This window comes from Onychomys torridus, chromosome 8 (assembly GCF_903995425.1).
Source record: "Onychomys torridus chromosome 8, mOncTor1.1, whole genome shotgun sequence".
Classification (NCBI taxonomy): domain Eukaryota; kingdom Metazoa; phylum Chordata; class Mammalia; order Rodentia; family Cricetidae; genus Onychomys; species Onychomys torridus.
In genome coordinates this window covers 63355200-63370018 of record NC_050450.1, presented here as the reverse complement: position 1 = coordinate 63370018, position 14819 = coordinate 63355200, and the positions used below count along the sequence as shown (strand labels likewise).

The window sequence follows — 14819 nt, the reverse complement described above, 5'->3', positions numbered from 1 at the left end:
CCAGGCTGATGGAGTCTTCCCCAGGGATGGCACTTCCTCACTTGCAGACTCAGTTCTCAGCAACCACTGCTCCCCGGGTGGTCCTAGCTCCATTCCTCACTCTCTTACTTTTGGCCTTGGTCAGGAGAGAACATACAGCTGCCCAAGAGTTTCCTTTGAGGGACAGGACTAGCAGGGGACACAGGGAGTGAGTCAACAGCGAAGGGAGGTTCCTTCAATCCTAACAGGATGATAATAATGACTATACTGACAGCTACTGGCTACTCAGGGCTCTTTATGGGCTGTGTACTGGGTTATGTGTTTTCATACATTAACTCTTTAACTCTCATAACTCCTTTAATTCTCATATGCACATAGCTGTTCCTCCCTCCTCCCTCCCTCCCCCCTCCTTCCTCCCCTTCTTTCTTTCTTATTTTTGGCTTTCTAAGACAGGGTTTCTCTGTGTAGCTCTGGAGGCTGTCCTAGAACTCACTCTGTAGATGAGGCTGGCCTTGAACTTACAGAGATCTGCCTCTCAAATGCTGGGATTAAAGGAGTGCAGTATCACCACTGGCCCATCCATGCTTTCTAAATGAAGACATTTAGTAAAATAGCCTGCTCAGAGTCACAGAAGTGGCAGGAAGCAGAGCAAGGGCGTCTGACTCCATGTCTGCTCTTACCAATCACAATGAACAAACCTGCAGTTCTGAATTGAGAGAGCAATTGCTGCTCAGATCCAGCCCTTAATGGCTTAGCTTTGTCAGGCCTGAACCTATTAATGCAGACTGGGATTCTCTTGGTGAAAAGTAGTTAATAAGTGTAAGTAAGGTGATGAGGAGGGGGGATCTAGGGAAGATGAGTAGTTTGGCAGTATCTCTAAGAACTACAAACTATCCTGTTACAAAGAAAGATGTTCAAAGACACCTCACTGCCCCACACACCTCTTCCAATTAGTCTGCAGTTTGGGGAGATGAGAGCTACGGATAGAATCTGTCATTGTCCTGAGAGGTGTGAGGGGTCTAGGACACTGTCCACAGGCACCGTTTATTTGTCAATACCTGGTCATGGGAAGGAGAGGATCTCACATCACTTCCTTGCTCACAGGGTAACCCTGCAGGGAAGCAAGTGCAACAAGATGTCTGCTGGCCCCAGAGGAAGAGTGTCCTTGCCTGCTCTCACCAGAGATGGACAGTTAGCACTGGTTTAGAGTGAGCAGGACTGAGGTCAAAGGAGGGTCAGAGAAGCTTGTCTGGGGTTTGCTCAGCTCTCATAGCAAACGAGGAAGTGCAGGGTTATGAAATTACACAGAACAGGGTAAGTAGGGTTTCCCAGGGACCACTGACATAAAGGAACCCAAGAGACTCGTGGGAAAAGGAAGAAGTGGGCAGCCTGGTGTGGGTCACGAACCTTTGCCTGGTCAATAAGCCTCAGAAGGAGACTACTGTGGCACAACTGGATCTGGTACCAGAAGTGGCCTGCTCCTTCTGGGGTGCCTCTCTGCCTAGCTAGGCTTGTGCTGCCAGTTCCACTGTTCAGAGACACCTCTTACAGTCATGCTGGAGAGCTGGCTTTGCTCATTCTCCACTGCCTACTTTGGCCTTCCGGTGTGGCTGAGATAAAGGAAGGAGGTACAGGCGGCAGCAGGCCCTGTGTTTCCCACACTGTGTCCAGGGCTGCAGGAGCTAAGGTTTGGACATCCCAATGGCTCCGGCAACTCCACTCTCTCCTCCATGCTGACAGCTCATTCTTTCCCATATTCCCTGCCCAGGTTTCATCTGGAGAGTCTGGAATTGTGGGCTTAGCTAGAGCCCTGGAACCACCTCTGTCCTGGAAGCTGAGCCCTGTGTCATCAGGCATGGGGTGGAGTTCTCCAGCTATCCTAATGAAGTCAGGCCAAGACTGCTTCTCTGAAAACTCTGTTCCAAAGGTGGCCACTCTATCACTGCCTGAGATCCTAAACGACAGCTTCCAGCTGACATCTGGCTTCCTTGGCCTGTTGCTGATTTCATCCCTGTACCCCGCCCTGCTCCGCCGGGCGCTTGAGAATGACTATGTTGGCCTATGGGTGACCTGGCCTCTGGCTAGGATTCCTTCCGTCCTTCCCTCCATCCCATGTTTCTTTCTACCTAAGGCCCTGTCTTTAATACTATGGGGTAAAAAGAAGGAAGGAGCCAATCTTCAGGCAAAAGTGAGATGTGTGTATGGACCCAGAGTTACCCACACCCAGACAAACAGCAAGGAAGCTGACAGTGATGTTAAATGCACACATGCTCCATTTCTACCACACAGTCACATTTACTCAGAACCCACAGACCGCAGCAGGAGAACTGGCAGCAATGTTCATTGCAACTGACACACAAACTGGGCACATGCTGATGACCATCAAAGACCATCCCCAGAAAGACATACATGCACCTAGGGCAACTGCCAAGGAGGCCTGCAGGGTGGGAACATAGGTAAGTATGCATACATAGTATGTTCATGAGTGCGCGCGTGCACACACACACACACACACACACACACACACACACACACACACACATGCACACGAGTCTGGAGTGAAGCAAGGGCTACAGGAAAAACCAAGGGCAAACAAACAAGAGGAGAATTCCTTAATCACATCAGGATGTGCAGGAGGGAGGGAGGGGGGAGGAAGAGAGGGAGAGCAGGCCGGGGGAGGGGTGATTTTCCACATGGGGCCAGCAATGTCAGCTCTTCCTGTACGTGAGTGAGCCTTGAGCCGGAGGCTGGAGTTCAGGCCTGTGCTGTGCTGAGTTCCACACATCTATAAACTTGATCCTCAGCCTGAACCCTAACACCCCTCTCTCTCTACTGCTTTTCCTAAGCCTCCAGAGCTGAACATTATTAAACTCTTTCCTCCAATGCAACATTAAAAAGAAGCATCTGGAACTCGTAGATGGAGGCACTGGGGTGGACTGGCAGGAAGGGGCACCAGCAGAGTGCACTCTTGAGAAGTCGGCTGTCATGTCAACAGACACTGCACTAAGAGGTTATAAATAACCCCAAGGAGAAGCTCTAGCCTGGGCATCAGGGCAGGGGGGAAGGGGAGCCTTCCCTCTGCCATAGCGGGCTCTTCCCGAAGAGTACCTCATCTTCCAGTTGTTTTCCCTCTTGGCTTCCCATTTCCTTTCCCATGGTGTCTGGGACGGGTGCCACTGACACATATTTTCCACCCTTGAATGCCAGCAGAGGCTCTTCTTGTCCACAAAGGGCTTCCAGAAAATACTTCAGCACTGTGACCCTTTTGCAGTCAGCTGCAATAACCTACAGGGCGAGAGGGAGAGAAGAAAAACAGCATTTCTGAGAGGGAGAGAAGAAGAGAGACAGTGTCGGCTGCAGGGCACATGAGAATTGTGTCAAAGTTACTGGGGAGGGAGGCAGTATGAGCAACGAGAGTGTGCGTGTATATGGAGGCAAGCAAGGACCAAGGTCTTCTGAAGGAAGGAAGTCACCAGGGCCTTGCTTAGGTCATCCCTGGGGCAGCAGACAACCTCAAGACCAATGCCAGGTGCCCTCAAGGCTTGTGCTTTTCTTTTACTAAAGTCCCGTTATGAAAAAAAACAAAAAACAGAAAATAATTCCTTCTAAGTTTGGAAGAGCAGTAACAGGATGAGGGATGGATTTCTGCAGGCTGGCTGTCACAGACCACGGCTTTCCAGCATCCCTGGTGCCCCTCTCCAAACTCCCTCTAGGACAACTTGCAGACTGAAAGATAAGCTTTCTTGGCTGTTGCATATTAGTCATTCTGAACTCACCTGGATGGAAGCTGCCTCACCTGAGAACTGGGCAGGAACTGTCAGGAGGAGAAGACTGGGCAGAGCAGGTGAGTTCACCGAAGTTCTGCCCTCCAGGGTTCACATAAGTTGCTCCCATGTTGCTACAGCAGCACACAGACAGTGCTGTCAGAGAAGCTGTGGTTGATTTAGCTGAGTGAGATGTGACTTATGATCCTGAGCAACTGTCAGATTTGTAAAGGTCTCAGATGAAGAAGTGTCCACAGCCACCTAGACTGGAATCCTCCCTGCAAGACCACATAAGCACGTCTCCCCTCTATCTGTACCTGTGCTGCATGTACTGTCCTCCTCCTTGCTGCTGCCTCCCTTCTCTTACTCTCTGGCTTCTGGGCCCTGCTTGATGTGCACCTAAATAGTAGAGGGTCATTTCTACACCATAATGGTCAGACATGACACAGAGGGTAGCCCTTTCAGCAGTGACTCCAGGACACACTACATGACTAAGACCCATTTTAAAATTTTATTTTACTTTATTGTGCTTGGGTATTTTGCCTGCATGTATGTTTGTGCAAAACATACATGCCTGGTGCACAAGGAATCCAGAAGGTAGCGTCAGATCCCTTGCAACTGGAGTTACAAATGGTTGTGAGACACCACATGGGTGCTGAGAATGGAACCCAACCCAGGTCCTCTGGAAGAACAAACAATGCTCTCATCTGATGAGTCAAATCTCCAGCCCCACTCACCCCTAGACCTATTTTTAAACCTCATTTCTGAATGTGAAAGGACAGGTGAAGGGCTGTTGTAGAGACTGGACTGTCTAGGTTCATCATTTCACCACTGTACCTGCCAGCTCCTCCACTCAGAAGGTGCCAAAGATCCCACTTTGCACTTTTCACGTTTCCCTGTCAGGCACTGTGAGAGTGGAATGGGCACATGATAGGCTCGTGGAAGAAGAAGGGTAGGCACAGAGAGACTCACTGGAGACCACAGGAACAGATGATACAGGATGAGCCACGTCTTCCGAGACATGCTGTAACGAGTCATCACTCTGGCATGTGGTTGGCCAGGGAGAGTGCATGCACACCAATCATCTGTGCCACAACTTCATTCTCTGCCATCTTCTCCCCTGCCCAGAAGCCACTCACCTGTGGCTATTGCCACCATAGTAGTAGGCTAAGTATCTGACCACCTCCATGTAAGAGGCTTCCCTAAAGAGTCTTAGAACCTTTTGATCTTAAGGGGCCTGATCCTGGATACCTCCCTGAAGGTCCTGCCTTGGGCCAGGGCAGGTAACCATGGTTCCAACATGTATATTAAAACATGTGATGAGGAAGGCTACAAATACAGAAGCAGGGGCTAGAAGGCATCAAAGAGCAGAGCTGAAATGAGTAATCGCCTGGCAGGCAGCACGCACAGCGGCCGGCCCGCATCCCCAGTCTCTCACTTGCAGAGGAAACTTCTGCATTTCCACAAGACTGCCAGTTTCCTCTCTGTGGTCTAATTTTAACCACCTTGTCGTTACAGTGTGTGTCAGCCACCTGACCCCATTATGACCTCTGACCTTATGCCCCAGCTACTGCTTGCACTATGGAGAATTATGTAATGGATCCAGGACTTTCCTTTCTGGCATGAGACTGCAGCCACTGAATGGGGTGGAGGAGGTAAAGGAGTGAGGAGAAGAGAGAAGGAGTTTGTAATAGTCCTTGGCTCACCGGATGTGAAAGGGCTATAGGAGCCCCAGTTCAATCTGTAGCAGAAACCTGCCCAGGAGAAGACAGTGTCTTACGGGTGTATGCTCAGACAAGTGGGAAGAAACACCTCTGTCATTAAGGCAGGCCCTGGGTGGGTACAGGCTCAGGAAGCAGTGTGATTCCTGGCCAAGAGGGAGAAAGGCCACATGTGTGGACGTGGGACTCCTGGAGATGGGGATTTCCAGGGCACAGCAGGAGCCTGGGGTGCAGACATCCTGAGCCTGCCTGCAGCACATCCTTAGAGGTTCAGTGGGAACTATCATGAAGAAAGACAAGCGAATAGGAACTCCCACCCTGCTCCAGTTTTCATTTCCACACCTTTTAGAATGAACCTAGTTTCCCTGGAGTTTTGTCTGCTATGGTCATTCATCATTGCCCTTAAGGACAATGAAATGGCTGTGATTGCTCAAGAGCTCTGCTCCATTGGGGTAGCCTAATTTGGAGTCCAGAGGTCCAAAAAAGGATTCTACCTGTTTATATAGAGATGATTTACCCATATTTTAGAAGAGTGTTTTCTCTTCATTGTAATCCAATCACGGGAAGAACAAAAAAAGTTGGACACAGTATTCTTGGGTTTTAAAGTACAGTGTGGCAGTGAGAAATGTATCCAAGCTATTTAGTAAACTGGGAAGACCACAAGCAGAACGTCTAGGCCTTGCCCAAAGATGCAGGGAAACCGATTTCCAGCCTGCTGGGCTGATTGTGAGAGCATTCTGCCACAGGGTGGGAGGAAAACAAAGCTCTCCTGACCCTGGATTCTACAGGAGGCTCTTAGGAATATTCCCCCACACAAAGGTGCTCTAGTAGTTGAATCAGAAAGGGACAAAACAACAACAAAAGTTTAATATGTTAAGGGATGTATCAAGATGGAGAAAGCTTTTCAAACCACTTGCTTTAAAAAGCAAACTCCAAGATGATCTCTGCTCAGCAATGAAATTTCTGGCAGGAGAGGGGTTAAATGTTAAAGGGGTTGTAGGTTCTCTGCTTGGAGAGAGGGAGTACCGATGATCCATGATGTAATCCCCACAGTAACTCCTTCACGAGCATATTTTTCCATCCTATATCAATGAAAACCAGAGAATATAAACGGTATGTCCACTGCTGTTTGGGCAAACTCTCCATTTTTCTGAGGAGAAAGTTGGGTAGGACAGAGTTTCTCTGGGTTGTGACAGCAGAGCTGGACTGGAGCTAAAAATGGGTAAAGGGCTGCTGGACCGAGGACCTTCTCAGTGGACCTTTCTGGTAGCAGCCCTTGCCCTTCTGGAGGAAGATTTACTTTGTGGCCGACTACCAAGAACTCCAGAGTTAATGGACAAAACTCTGAATGAATCATTCCTGCTTTGAAGAAAAAACTGGGGTTAGGTCAGTGAAGACCTGAAAGAAAAGCACCCTAAGAAAGCCCCTTCCTACCTCCCTGAAGGTTGTCTAAAGCAGCTCCCCATCAGCAGCAGGAACCGAAACTCTAAGCTTCAGGGCTCCAGCTATCTATCACCCCATCAGGTCCACACACACAGAACCAAGCAGAAAGGAAAACTGAAAGCTTGATGGAGAGAGGTGATATCAGAGCCTGTTTGGTCCCAGGCTCAGTTCCTTAGAGAGAGATAATGTGAGCAGGTAATGAGGTGGGGACAGGGGCTAAGAGGCAGGTCCTGAGAAACGCAGAAGAAGCCTTTAGACTGACATAGGAGAAGCTTGGTCTACAGTCTGGGCTACCTTACAAGGGGGCTGGACAAGCAAGACTGGTGAACTGAGTAGCGGTCTGCACAGAAAGAGCAAAGGACCTGGTGCTACTTTATGAAAGGTGGGAGACAGCAAGAGATAAAGAGGGCCAAGCATCCCATACTGATGTAAGCTGAGTTCCAAGACGCAACACCTCATAGCAGCCTTGGGGAAGGAGAAAACCTGGGCCAGGCAGGAAAGAAGAGGAAGGGTTGGAATGCTGACAGGCCTCTGGAGCAAACTCCTGAACGAGAGAGAGACTCAGCGTGCCCCAACAGCTAGTTATTTTGCAACATTTCTTTCACTAGACTTTTGGTTTAGAGGAATCAGAACTTGCACGACAAGCCAGTTCTTTTTTTTTTCTGTCTTAAAAGTCCAACTTGCCACTGCTCCTTTGGTTTAAAACAAAACAAAACAAAACACACACACACACACACACACACACACACACACACACACACACACACACGGGTTTTCCCCCTGCAAACTTAAGTTTACAGGTTGTTTTTCTTGTTTCTCTAAATGGAGCCAATTATTCTCACATTTGTTGAAGCCTTCAATCAAGTTTTATAGCTTGTTAATTTTACAAAATGTCCTTAGAGCAAATGAGATGCAGACAGGAAAAGTGAAGTCTTGCTGAGATTATTAAGAAACCTTAAAATAGACTCCAAATCTACCACCAAGGCTGGTAAAATACAGGCTGCTTGGCTGACTTTTGAGGTCAATTAGCAATGGGTTAATTATCATCTTTAATAAGCCAAGCCTATAGGATTGGCTACAAGAAACTGAACTCACACTAATGTGTTTCCACGAACCAGGAACTTGTAGCTATGTGGGACTCAGCCTCACTTCTGTAGCAGCCAAGGGTGGGTCAGCTTGAGAAGGGGTCTGCCAATGAAAATTCAGATACAAGAAATAAAGAATCCCACACAGGGAATCCTCTGGAGCTGGGAGGACAGAGGAAACAGTTTATTCACATTCCTGGGGGAGGGGCTTCCTGGCAGGCAGCAGACTCTAGAGGCGGGAGGGAAGCTGGCCACAGGATGACAATCACTCTGAGGACAGAGGCAGTCGTTTAGGACCAGGAGACACACACTCACAGTCTGAGTCAGAAGAAGCAGGTATAAAATGGAGAGAGGGTCAGGGGTCGGGGGAGTGAGAGAGGAAGAAGCTGGACTTGGGCTGGGTGACCAAGATGAGACAGAGACAAAACCAGGAGTCCTGTACCAGGCACATCTCTAATAACTTGGGCATACAGTGTCCAAAGGGTCAGTCCAAACAGCCTCTCTTTCCTGATCCCTGCCCCAACACAGCCTCATTTCAATGCAATATGCCGCCAAGCACAGGCCACTTCTTGATTACCTCTGATTCTAATGGCTATATCTAGCCCTCCCTAGACCCTATGGTTGACCTGTATAGGTGAAGAGCGGGGTCAACAGGTCACAGACAAAGTGCTAACAGCACTGATCAACCCACAGCAGCTGCTGCATCCTTGACCTGGGTCCCTTCCCTATTTCTTCAGAGAAGGCAAAGAGAACTGTCAGCAGTCAGGCGGCACAGATGTCTGTTCTCCACACCCATTGTACCACATGTGCGCGCGCACACACACACACTCATGGCAGCAGCAAGTCTCCTAAAGGCTGATAGACAAGAAGTGGCAAAGAGTTGGGGAAGGATTGGGTAGCAGTAAGGTTGCTAAAGATTCAAAAGGTGTGGGAACTTGACCGCTGAGAAAGCGGTACTAACTGCTACTTCCTAGCTGTGCCTCTCAAGACAGGTTAATTTCTCAGAGCCTCTATTTGCTCAAGTTGTTTCTGATGTAGAAGGTATAATGCATATCAAATACTTAGCAAGGTGCCTGGCCCAGGAAGTGCCTTCATAAATGAGTGGTTGTCACTGGTTTTCTTCCTATTCAGAGGCGCCTAACACCACTGAGAAGTTCAGAAGCTGGACTCAGGCAAGGCGGAAACAGGGCTGGAGGACACCTGGCTATTGACACTGCTGTTAAGTCTTAACTCACAATTAAGGTGCTACACTTAGGCTACTGAGCAGGTAGGCTGGTGGAGAGAAGGCCTGGCCTCTCTCTAGCAGTTCTTTCTCTCTTCCTTCCTATTCTCCAAAGACCTGGACCTAACCACAGGCATACATGCAAATACAGGACTCTGGAAAGGACCTAAGTGCCCGGGCAAGTATGCCACTAGTAATATGAGCTATCAGAAAAAAAAAGAAAAAATCCAGCCTTAAGCCAAAATTCTGGCCCATTACAGTGGTGTCAAAGGTACTAGATCTGCCTTAAATAAGGCTCAGCAGGATCTTTGCCCCAGGTATCCTGATAGGGAAGTAATGATGAGAAAACACCCTCTACTGAATTTGCAACTCACCTGAATTTCCTGATCTTTTCGGCTAGGCACCTGAGCTTCCTGGGGCAGAATATGGCTTACTCTTCGCAAACTTTCCCCAGGGAAAGTAACTATTCACTCAGAGCTCTGAGCTCCGCTGTTCCAGCAAGGTGTACTCTCATCAGCTAGGGCACCACAGACGGCAGCCGACAGGCAGCAGTAGCTTGGGCTGCAGTCCAATCCTGCTTCCCCTGCAGAGTGCTCCAGAGCAACCACCCACATTGGCAGGGGTTGGGGCGGAAACGGGCACTGCCAACACAAGCCTTTCAGGTCTGGCTGGCTTTAGCTGGTCTGAAACATGGAACACAGGCACTGGGCCCTCACTTACTAAACCAGCAGGGGAGGCTGCAAGCTCAGCCCCCAGGGAAGAAAGTCTTCATCTGTTGCCACATTGAGTGAGTTCTGGGCAGAATCAGGCTCTAGTCCGATGGATCTCAACCTGTGGGTCATGACCCCTTTGGGGAGGTGGGGGGGAGGGTGTCAAATGACCCTTTCACAGGGTTGCCTAAGACTATATGCATTTCAGATATTTACATTATGATTAATAACAGTAGTAAAGTTATAGTTCTGAAGTAGCAAGAAAAATAATGTTATGGTTGGGGTCACCATAACATGAGGAACTGTATTAAAGGGTCACAGCATTAGGAAGGTTGAGAATCACTGATTTAGTTACTCTGGGCCACATTCTTATTTACCTTCCAGATAGCTAAATGCAGGGCTCCTTCGCCAAACCTGTTCTAGTTTTATTTATTCTGTGTAGGGAGAGAATGTCCTTTTTGAGTCATTTGCAGCATTTGACAACACAGGCAACATTCAATCAGCAAATATTTATTAAGTGCCTACTGTATGTATAAGTATCACTGCTTGGGACCTGGGATTCAACAGGAACTGCAAGGTCCTTGTTTCAGTGGGGTAAGGGTCGCATTCATACTAGGTAAACAAGACTTAGTACCTACAGCACTCAGGTAGGAAGAATTCCTATTCCTCTTTCCTCAAAGAAGGATATATGCCTTACAGACTCAGAGACCTAATACACTGCTGCTTTATGCCTTTCAGGCTGATGGGTCGTGAAAAGCCAGGACAGAGACCTCCCTAGGCCCAGCCTTGCTCCAGAACAAATTAGACCCTCTCAGTGCTTCCCTATTCTGTGCGGTCATGACGTCCACAGAGGTCATCACTACTGCACTTCCATTCCTTCCTAACCCTTGACTCTAGGCTCCAGGCAATGACCCATCCCCCACTGCCATTTGCTCCTTCTGTGACTTGGCAAATTTTACAACTGATTCTCTAGGCTATACTGACTTTGCCTATGCAATCACTTCATCCCTTCATTTTCCTTTAAGCTTGATAAAAGTAACTTCTTTCCTCCCTTCCTTCCTCCCTCCTTCCTCTCTTCCCTTTGAGATAGAGTTTCATTATGGAACACAATTTGGTCTCATACTTATGATCCTCCTGGTTCAGTCTCTGAAGTAACTGCTTGATTTTACAGTCTTTCTTTGCAAGAAGCCAATTGGTCTTTATCTATCCTGACCTGCTAGCTACTACCCATAAATCTTTCCTAAGAACTTACATCACATGCCAGAAGCTATGCTAGATATTCTGAGTACCTATGACAGAACAAAATCCGCAACAATCCTTGATCTCACAGGACTTTTAGTCTAGTAAGGAGTCCCACAAAAACTTAATAACTATGTGTTATCCCTTTGGTACCTATAGGCCAATGCTTGCTTATCTTTTCTGGTCCTATTTACAGTTCAGTTCTTTTTCTTTTCTTTCTTGCTTTTTTTTTCTTTTCTTCTTTGAGACAGGGTCTTTCTACCTAGCCCTGGCTGTCCCGGAACCCAACTATGTAGAGAAGGCTAGCCACGAACACACAGAGATCAGATTGCCCCTGCCTCCCGAGTGCTAGGATTAAAGGGATGCACACATGCCCAGCTCTAAGTAATTTTTATTATCTAAATAAAGAGTTTTTTTGTTTTTTTTTTTAAAAACAATTCTGTGCCTGACATAGTGGTACATGCCTTTAATCCTAGCACCCAGGAGGCAGAGGCAGACAGATTTCTGTGAGTTGCAGGACAGCTAGGTCTATGTAGAAAGACTCTGATTCAACAAAATGATTTATATGCCTACTAAAAGAAAATTCGGTGGGCAGTGGTGACACACACCTTAATCCCAGTACTCAGCAGGGGGTGGGGTGGTGGGGTGGGGAAATGTCTGTGAGTTCAATGGCAGCCTGGTCTACAGAGTGAGTTCCAGGATAGCCAGAGCTACACAGAGAAACTCTATCTCAAAAAAAAAAAAAAAAAAAAAAAAAAAGTTGAATTTCTAGTCCTGACCATGCAGTATGAGAGGTCTTTTACCACTTGGAATCTATAAGAGGGCCTTTCTTCATAAACAGCATGGTAGTACATACTCAAAATACCAGCACTTGGGAGGCAGAGACAGGAGGATCCCTAGATTAAGGATAGGTATTAGTCAGAGCTTGTCTCCTACCAAAGAAAAAAGGGCTAATTTTCTAGAAGATCATTCCATTTCTGGAAATGTCTATCTCTTGTAAACCCAAATCTGCCTCCTAGTACATCTAATTCTTTTCTCTGGGGTCTCATATAAATGCTATCTTCCAGCAGACTTGCCTCCAATTAGTTGAGATCTGTTATGCTCTACCTTCTCTAGGCTAAACAATCCCACTCCCTATCTGCTTCTCACTTTAGCTGTCTCTTTAATATCCCGCTATTTCACTAAGACTAATGTCCCACATTCTTTCACTTAAATTAACTTAAAGCCCTATGCCAATGCCTACTTGTAAAAGTAATTCTTGGACAAAATAAGTTATCCTTGTTTTGTGTTAGACATTATCTGATGAAAAATGATCTCTATTTGTTGCCTATTTTATCCACAATATAAATGAGGTGCAGACCTATAAAACCCAGCACTTGGGAGGTGGAGGAAGATCAGGAGTTTAGGGCCATCCTCAGCTACATGGTGACTTTGAGCCCAGCCTGATAGAGGAGACTTTCATTCCTACTCTCACCCCACAAAGTTCTTAAGCCAGTGGTTCTCAACCTTCCTTACGCTGTGACCCTTTAATACAGTTCCTCAGTTGTAGTCACCCCAAAGTATTCAGTAATTTTGTTGCTACTTCATAACTATAATTTTTCCACTGTTTTGAACTGCAATGTAAATATCTGATATCTGATATGGACCACTATGGGGTTATGACTCACAGGTTGGGAACCACTGCTAAGGCAACCTGAGATTCTAAAGAGTCTGTTCCAGTGTGTGTGTGTGTAGAGTCATAGCAGGCAGATCAAGAGAGAAATGCATGCCTTAATCTGTTATGTACAGTACTCTGGAAGGTATAATATGGGCTAAAAGAATATAAATATATATATTTTTATTCACAAGACCTCAATCAGTATTTTTATATCCTTAATGATGTTAGGTGATTATGCCTATTCAGTAACTGTAAATTAAGTTGGTCTGATAGTAGAAGATTGCTGTGTTACTGAGTATCTTGAGTGTTTACTGATATGTGTCTAGTAAACTCATTTCTTACAATTTCAGGTGATGGTTTATAAAGTTGATAACTAACAATAAAGAATGATGACAATGTTTAAAAAAAAAAAAAAGACAGACATGTGGGCTGAAGAGATGGCTCCATGGTGAAGAGCATTTGCTGTTCTTACAGAGGACCTGGGTTCAGTTCCTAGCACTCACATGCTGGCTTGCAACTATCTGGAATTCCAGTTTCTAGGGGGTCCAATTCTGATCACTTTCCTCAGGCACCAGGCACACAAGTGGTATATACAAACCTATGCAAGTAAAACACTCATAGACACATAATAAATCTTTAAAATATTAAAGTAGGTAAACACCACATATGCCCTGGCCTCAGAGGGCACACTACAAGACCTTCCTTCCTTGTTCTGAGCTGGATACTGGACCTCTTTTTGCTTTAAAAAACAAAACAAAACAAAACAAAAAAACAGAGAGAGAGAGAGAGAGAGAGAGAGAGAGAGAGTGTGTGTGTGTGTGTGTGTGTGTGTGTGTGTGTGTGTGTGTGTAATGGTGCACATGAGTGGAAGTCAGAGGTGAACTTGAAGGAGTCAGTTCTTTCCTTAAATCACGTGGGTCCCAGAGAGAAAACTCAGGTCATCAGCCTTGGTGGCAGCTACCTTTCCAGCCATCTCACTGGCCTGGTTTTGTTTTTGAGATAAGATCTTGCTATGAAACCCAGGCCTCAAATTCTCTGTCCTCCTGCCTCAGTGCTAGGACTACAGGTGTGCACCACCACACCCAGCTTTAGTTCTTTCAATAGACTAAAATGGCATTACTTTTGTTCTTTAAAAAGTTGTTTTTAAGCTTTTTTAAAAACAAATCATAATAAAAACTCATAGAGATCTGTCTACTTCTAAGTGCTGAGATTAAAGATGTGTAACATCTGGCCCCTTTTTATTATTTTTGATTTTAGGACAGTGTCTTGTTAAGTTAACCAAGGTGGCCTTGAACCTGCTATCTCTCTAGTTCAAGCCCTCCTTCCAATCCTCCTGCCTCAGCTTAAGTGGATGGGACAATAGGCACGCACTGTAGAGTATCTGGCTTACTGTCATCATACGCTGCTTCTACTGTAGCTAGTCCAGTATTTTTTTAGATGGAAAAGTATCAACTGAGAAGGTACTTACTCCCTCTTAAGTTCACACCATCCATAAACTTGGCCAGTTTGCTGATACTTTTCAGTATTTTTCTCCCATTTGTAACACCTGATTTTTTCTCCTAAGATTCTTGAGGACAGATATGTGTACATATATGTATAAAGTAAACTCTACCTGTGGTATCTATCATATGCTGTGGGTGCTTTGAGAATGTGCATGACTGATCATGGCAGGCAGGTGGCATAAAGGAGAGGGTACCAGCAACACTCTACAGACACATGCACTCTGAAGTTGTGAACCACAGACACTGGGCCAACTCAGAGATGCTCCTCTGCTGGGGTGCTGCCTGTGGAAGGGCTATGGACTTGCTGAATGATGGGTGCCCTCTGTCAAGCAGCCTGCAGAGTTTCTAATGTGAAATGAGCCCTCAAGAAGCAGAGTTCTCTTGGGCACATCTTACCTTGTCTTTAACTGGAGGATGCTGCTTCAGGGCAAAACATGACACACAATGCACTGAGACCAAAGGTGAGAGAGACGTAATGCTCTCCAGAGAACTTAGGA

The 14819-nt window shown here is 46.5% G+C and overlaps 1 protein-coding gene across 3 annotated transcripts in view; it reads right to left on the bottom strand.

Annotated features, from left to right (window-relative positions):
* Smg6 (SMG6 nonsense mediated mRNA decay factor) overlaps positions 1-14819 on the bottom strand; it is a 243503-nt gene that overhangs the window by 22010 nt on the left and 206674 nt on the right. For all 3 annotated transcript variants that reach the window (XM_036196843.1, XM_036196845.1, XM_036196844.1), the window contains exon 14: positions 3088-3264. In XM_036196843.1, coding sequence (XP_036052736.1) covers positions 3088-3264 — 177 coding nt within the window. The remainder of the gene's footprint in view (positions 1-3087; positions 3265-14819) is intronic.